The sequence below is a fragment of the Ostrinia furnacalis genome, unplaced genomic scaffold (assembly GCF_004193835.3).
Source record: "Ostrinia furnacalis isolate ACB-3 unplaced genomic scaffold, ASM419383v2 OfSCF6976, whole genome shotgun sequence".
Taxonomy (NCBI): Eukaryota; Metazoa; Arthropoda; class Insecta; order Lepidoptera; family Crambidae; genus Ostrinia; species Ostrinia furnacalis.
In genome coordinates this window covers 321807-329278 of record NW_021137215.1, presented here as the reverse complement: position 1 = coordinate 329278, position 7472 = coordinate 321807, and the positions used below count along the sequence as shown (strand labels likewise).

The 7472-nt window shown below is 34.1% G+C and overlaps 1 protein-coding gene across 9 annotated transcripts in view; it reads left to right on the top strand.

Moving 5' to 3' along the window:
- Nucleotides 1-2938: 2938 nt before the first annotated feature.
- The window catches only part of LOC114363072 (choline/ethanolamine kinase), a 41429-nt gene continuing 36895 nt past the window's right edge, over nt 2939-7472 (top strand). For 4 of the 9 annotated variants that reach the window (XM_028318678.1, XM_028318680.1, XM_028318683.1 and 1 more), the window contains exon 1: nt 3670-3828. In XM_028318678.1, the coding sequence (XP_028174479.1) occupies nt 3745-3828 (84 nt within the window). In that variant the 5' untranslated portion in view covers nt 3670-3744. Of the gene's footprint in view, nt 3107-3668; nt 3829-7472 lie in introns of those variants that run through there. The other 5 variants (XM_028318685.1, XM_028318684.1, XM_028318681.1 and 2 more) reach the window with 3 other exon arrangements.

Below are 7472 nucleotides of genomic sequence, written 5' to 3'. Positions count from 1 at the left end.
TCTTCTTTTGTACTGGAAATCCTTGAGAAGGCTTATTTTTAGCGATATGGATCCAGTGTTCATTCGATATTCAAAACAAGTACATAACTACATAGTTGTTGCAGATCAAATTTTACTGTCGTATTTTTTTCTTAGACGATGATACATTAATCTATACTAACTAATTATTATAAACTAGCTTTCCGCCCGCGGCTTCGCCCGCGTGGAATTTTGTCTGTCACAGAAAAACTTTATCGCGCGCGTCCCTGTTTCAAAAACCGGGATAAAAACTATCCTATGTTCTTTCCCGGGACTCAAACTATCTCTATGCCAAATTTCATCAAAATCGGTTGCGAGGTTTAAGCGGGAAAGCGTAACAGACAGACAGACAGACAGACAGACAGACAGAGTTACTTTCGCATTTATAATATTAGTTGGGATGGGAAAGTAACTCTGTCTGTCTGTCTGTCTCGCTTTCACGCCTAAACCACTGAACCGATTTTGATAAAATTTGGCATAGAGATAGTTTGAGTCCCGAGAAAGGACATAGGATAGTTTTTATCCCGGTTTTTGAAACATTGACGCCGCGATAAAGTTTTTCTGTGACAGACAAAGCTAGTGGTTTATACGTAGCTAGTGGGTTATAGAAAATTTTAATTGCATTTCTGTTAGAGCCATTAGGGAAATAATGTAGATATACTAGAGGCTCTAATGTTATGTTAAGAAACTTACAAAAGAAAGTATTTGTCATACATCATTTTAAACAATTGATCTCCATGCATACCTACTACCTAACTAATGCCTGTTCAATCAGAACAAATGATCTGACTGAAAATGGATAGGTTAGGTAGGTACCTACCTACCTTCCTCCCATAGTAAACAAACATTGAGTTCGGAAAAACCTTTCCTAAAAAATCCATTAGGGGATTCCCCCTTCACGGATTGTAACAAGTTTATTAAAACAATTAAGTTAATAAATAAGCAAATTGTCTATTGTTATGTGCCTTAAAAAATCATAAGTTATGGTCAAAACGGGAATATTCTTTGAATTTCCCTAATGGGTAACTGCACCCTTTCCCAAAGCTAACAAAAAACATGTAAATCGGTAAATTGACACCACCAATGATTTGACGAAGGGAGACACATGACATAGGTTCTCTATGACGTCACTTGATCGCTCGATGACATAGTTATTGATTCCAAAGTAACTAAAATCGGACTTTACAGTTAGGTGATTGAAAATTAATTGAGTTTCTAGGTCGAGTCTCTTAAAATAATTGGATAAAGGTGTTAACCATTTACCTATAAACATCAATTATTGCCTACATAAAGTAATATTTTCCACGTAAGTTATCTATGAATGGATTATTCTTTATTGTATCTTAATATTATGAATGAGTAGCACCTTTACATGGTTGTGTCCAGTAGTAATACAGAATAGATCTATAGTCTATCCAATATAGCTTGATTAGAATGACGGCTGTCAAACGAATGTGACTAGTGATGGGTATGTTTCATACGGTTCGCATAGATGTATCGATAAGTTTTCGAAAAAATGATATAAAAAAATGCACCCAATTTTTCTTCATATCTTTATTAATAAAAATGACAATTATGATTTAAATTTAAAGACAGTAAAATTTAAAAATCATGTCAAGGGTGTACAACCTAAGTCGTAGTCATTATCATCAGTGTTCTTCAGTGGTTTTTTCCTCTCGCTAGAGGGCGGTGGGCATCTCTTCTAGAGCAACGGTGCTATGAATACCNCTGGAAGTGACATAAGATTCCACGCGTAAGTGTTTATTTCGTGATTTCCGACATTGGATCATTGTAAACATTTTTCACATTTTTTACAGTAATTTCTTCCTAAAACGTTTTACCAGTAATTACACTTATCATTTTTAATGATACCTATGTCAAGAAATAAAGATTTTACATTGGTTTCATTGAATTTGAGCAATTTTATATTTTTTGTTTATTTAGAAAGAGCGAGTCTGCCCACAGAGAGCGAGATAGTGATACTTAGTTTGTGCTTCAAGTAGGTATTCGGAGTGTGGCCTCCATTTTTATCTGTAGCTTCATGATTGACACCACCAATGATTTGACGAAGGGAGACACATGACATAGGTTCTCTATGACGTCTCGGTGACGTAGTTATTTATTCCAAAGTAAGTAAAATCTGACTTTACAGTTAGGTGATTGAAAATTAATTGAGTTTCTAGGTCGAGTCTCTTAAAATAATTGGATAAAGGTGTTAACCACTTACCTATTAACATCAATTCTTGCCTACATAAAGTAATATTTTCCACGTAAATTCTATGAATGGATTATTCTTTATTGTATCTTATGAATGAGTAGTTTAACCTTTACATGGTTATGTCCAGTAGTAATACAGAATAAATCTAGGTACCTAGACCTACATTGTTTCAAATAGCGGATGTTATACTGAATTGAATTAAATATTCAATAGACTTAGGAAGATAATGCTATTATCAAAACTATGAGAGCCATAGGCCAATGTTTACATTTTGTTTGAGTCAAATGTTGTAAACAGAAGTAGAAATACCTTTCAACAGTAAACACAAAACAAACCTTTAAGCGAATGACTAACATTGTTTACTAAACCCTTATTTTTTTCCACGTCAACACTCGTCACAACAATATTCCTCAATAATAATGATTCACAAATAAATTATAATGCAATGTTTACAATTTCACGATAGCTGTTATCTATCATTAAGTATTAAAACGCCTTTTTAAGTAGGTCATTCATTGACTATGCGCTTAGCATNCTTAGCAGACACGTCACTCTTCTAACTTTAGCAGGATAACATGACGTTACAGACTGGCAAGGGCTGCAGTCGTCTACCTTCGTTAACGATCGGAGCATTCCGGATTGTGCGTCTCACTCGCACTTACAGAATTCACGATCATACCACCCTATCGAATTTCTGCTCGCACAGATACCTGGCATATCGCTCGCGTCGCGCCAGTACATATTTTTAACTCACAAAGTGTACACGTATCATACGCGATTAAACGCCGCTGTATTTTTATAACTGAACGCAAAAAATAAACATCTCGTTTGATTGATAAGAAATCGGATTTTGGTGTTGAAATGGCTAAGGTAAATACTAATTTACTTGCAGTGGCGTAAACTGTACATATTCCTTGTGTACGACGATTATTTTCTTTTTGCTTTGCGAATATCGTACCACCCGGTGACGTGCAGTGGAGATAACTAACTATAAAATATAATGTTTAGTTGAATCAGCATTCAGAATAATCAGATTCTGTTTTTGAGTTTGCACTTTAATTACTCGTGCGCTTCTTGTATTATTAATGCAAGAGGAAAGTTTCACTAAATTATAATAGGAAAATGTAAATATTATAGTTATTATTTTTTTCTAAACTCGATACTCAATATTCATACCTCAATACTCAAACATAAACAATTCGATGTCGAATCAATTATGCAAAAATTCTAGTTATTTGTTTAATAACTGTGAAGAATATGCATGAAGTTTGAAATAATTTTATTCCTCTATTTTAATACAAACTACAATTAATTGACCTTACTCTACGTCCGGTTAGATAACAGTGTTTTTACACAAAGTGTACAATTTCATAACTGTGACGAATTAGGAATTTATTCGGGCAACATTGATTGTCAAAATCAATATCCCGTGAAAAAAAAACAAGTGTCAAACGTCAGTGTCGGGAAATTACGTGCTGAGGAAAAATCCGGTGTTTTCTTCAATTTTAATGTCTTTCTCTATCAAAAACCTATTGATACAAGCGAGGAATAGCTACAAGAGGTTCGTCGAAATGAACAAAAACAGTTACTGGGTACGTTTCCACTAATTAAGTCACATTAATCGAACCGCCAATTTCGTAACCATACGGGTCATTTGCCTTTGTTTTAAGCGTAAATTTCGTATTGTAATAATTAAAAAACTTATTACAATCCTTTCTAATAGCTTTCTAATTACCATTATAACATTTCAAGCCGCTAAATGGCTAAAAAGCATCAGTGATAACGTAGTGAAAAATTCCCTATCTCATCTCATAATTTAGGTTTTTCTTCACTTAATAACCTTGTATTTCAGATTTCAGTGACGTAGTATTCATCTTGCTTCCTTAACGGTCTGTTTTCCTTAGTTTTTGTGCGGTTTCGTCTCAATAAATTCGTTCATGAATGAACTTAATATAATGTTTCAACATTACCTTTCCTTATTATATTCAAAACTAGCTGTTCCCGCGACTTCGTACGCGTGAAAAAAAGTTTAAATAACATTTCCCGTTTTTGCAACATTTTTCTTTACTGTTCTGCCCCTATTGGCTGTAGGGTGATGTTATATGATAGTGTTTCCTTATTTTAATCAAAGTTACAGAAAATTTTGTGTATTTTTATTGGTTTCATATAAGAAATATCTAATCAGACAGCTTGTATACTTGTAAAACATAAACTTACATGAGTTATTTAGTAGATATTGGCTTCTTTTGTAAGTAATTTTGCTAAATTGTAAAACTTTTTATCAGTGTAAGATTTGATCTAACAGTCATAGTGTACTATTTTTGAAACATATCAATAGCTGATTGACTTTGAAAATCTTTTAAAGAAAAGATTTTAAAGAATTCCATAATAATTTTCTGCCTTCTCTTTCTACCTGTTCTAAACAACTGTCCTATAGGTTGTCTGGAAGAAATTACTTTATAGTGATAAAATAACTTAGATCTAGATCTGTCTTTTGAAAGAAAGAAATAAATTTTTTGGTACTAATAGAATGATACAAATCAACATTAAGAGCTTAATGCTCTTCATGTTGATTTGTATGTGTATTTCTTTCTTTTCTTGCATTGTGTGGTGTACATTTATTATTTATTTTATTTATTTAATGTTCTGTCAATCTAGGGTAAACTGCCAGTCATTGGACACTTAAGAAAGTTATTGGACAGTTATTTACTGAATTAAAAATAGCATTTCTATTTCAACAACTGAGAGATTCTGACTGATGGAGATAAAAGGGTGTTTTTTTAAAGGAATATTCATTGTATTTGAAGGAATATTCATTTTAAGAAAATTCAAGGGTTGTTTTGTCCAATGACTGGCAGCGTCCAATGACTGTCGGTTTACCCTATGTATCTTTTGTTTACTTATTTCTTATTCAGGAAAAATGCTAATTGTATTGTACATTTGCATAAAGTATTACAGTATTTTTACACCACAATATTCCTATATTAAGGTTGAGTTGCACCACCTAACTTTGACGATAACCGGTATTTTTTGTATGGAATTTGACAGATTTTTTACGTTTGTCAAAGTTAAAGTTGTGTAAATGGTGAAACCCAGCCTTAGTATTGTGAAGACAAAACATGCAAATGTAAATACATACTATAATTCTCAATCACGCTGATTCGTGCAATCTACATTTGCAATCAGATGTGACACTCAATTTAAAACACAATAAAATCACTGACATGCATCTAGACGTTGTTAATTAACAATCAACGAAGCTGCATAATTAAACACAGATTGAATATGTCACCGCAATTGGTGTTTAACAACGTCTGATATATTAACGTTGAGTTTTAATGGTGAATTGTGCGTAGTACCAGGCATGTTCATCTCCGCGAGTTTACATCGAAAACAAAACACGTACGATGGCCCCCTACAGGAGTACTATTCGACAAGGCCTCACATACGAGAGAACATTGACTCACGCACGCGTATTCTTGTGTATGATGGAAGTAGGGTCGCCAGGCGTCCGGCTTTAGCCGGACATGTTTGGCTTTTTAGGGGCTTGTCCGGCCTGTCCGGCTTTTGTTAGCTTATGTGGCTGCCGCGCCAGTCGAAACTCGAGCCACAGAATAATGTTCATTCAAAGATGATAGTACCCACTCATGAGCTATGACGCTTATTGCACCCCCCCCCATGACATGGTAGCTATTGAAAAGGCTTGTCCGGCTTTTAGGGTTAAATGTCCGGCCAAATGAAGCACAGAGTCCGGCTTTTGTGTTTTTGGACCTGGCAACCCTAGATGGAAGAAAATAAAGAAAATGGTGTACTCAATACAGTGCAGTATTTAACTGCCTAAATAATAATAAAAACACTGAATGTACTTTTTTAAGTTGCCTAAAGACACTGAGAGGTAAATAAGTAGTTATTCATGATAATTCATGCTAAATCATGTATTTCCGTATTTTTTCCGCCATTTTCTGCAGGTTGGCACCTCACATCACATCATTTTACAGAAGTCAGCCCTATAGCTTCGGCGCAGTACCGATCACTGACGTTTGTCAACAAAATGGTGCTTGACTCTTGAGACAAGCTAAATTACACCATATTGTTAATGACATTGAGTATACATTTTTTTAAATACCTTCGCGAAGTAAAACATCTGTACGTAGTACTTATTATTATTCTGTGGTAGTACGCCTCATGTTTAATTGATCACATGCAACTAATTTTGCGATTGTTGGACGAGGAAAATGTGGTTTAAAAATGCAAAGTAAATTCCTTTTTGTGGCCAGAGTCCATTCAATCTAGTTATTTGCTTCTTGTGTTCATTGATTACTAGCTTTCCGCCCGCGGGTTCGCCCGCGTGGAATATTGTCTGTCACAGAAAAACTTTATCGCGCGCGTCCCTGTTTCAAAAACCGGGATAAAAACTATCCTATGTCTTTTCCCGGGACTCGACTAAGTATCTCTTTGCCAAATTTCATCAAAATCGGTTCAGTGGTTTACTCGTGAAAGAGAGACAGACAGACAGAGTTACTTTCTCATTTATAATATTAGTATAGATTGAATTTAACAACTTAGGTTTGAATTTAAAACTTGTGTGGCTTAATTACTATGAGTTAAGGTTAAGTGTGCAGTGTGCTTGCTAGCAAGAATGTGAAAAAATTCTATGAAGATTTTAGTTCATGAAATGAAATAATTTGAAATGTATGGAGTTTGACAGACTTGAAGTTTGTTAAAGTTACTGTAAAATGGCGTAACCCAGGGTTTTTCTATTTGTACGTAATTTGTCGATGTATCGAAATGATAACAATCCCCCACTGAAAACGAATGCCATATTGTCTAGGCACATCTATAACTTAATGATAACTTGATAAATACCTACTTTATATGTTTAAGAGATACAGAAGCACTTGGTTTACATAAACTGATCAGAGATACAATCAAATTGTTTATTTTACAAAGTTATCTTAAACTTACATAATGTGAATGACCTGTACAATAACACGTGTCTAAAATAATAATAATAATATGTTGGTTTTGATAGGGTTACTAATATTACAATGTATCTTCAACCCTGAAAAAGTATTATCCTATAGGATGTCGGTAATTTTTCCAACAATTAATTACTTCTTTAAAATTATATATCTCTGTAAATAAACTCAATTTCGTTTTCATGCACTTGCCCCTAAAATCTAACTAGCTAAAGTCATAAAGCTACATCAAAATCCGTCCAGCAAACATCTATGCT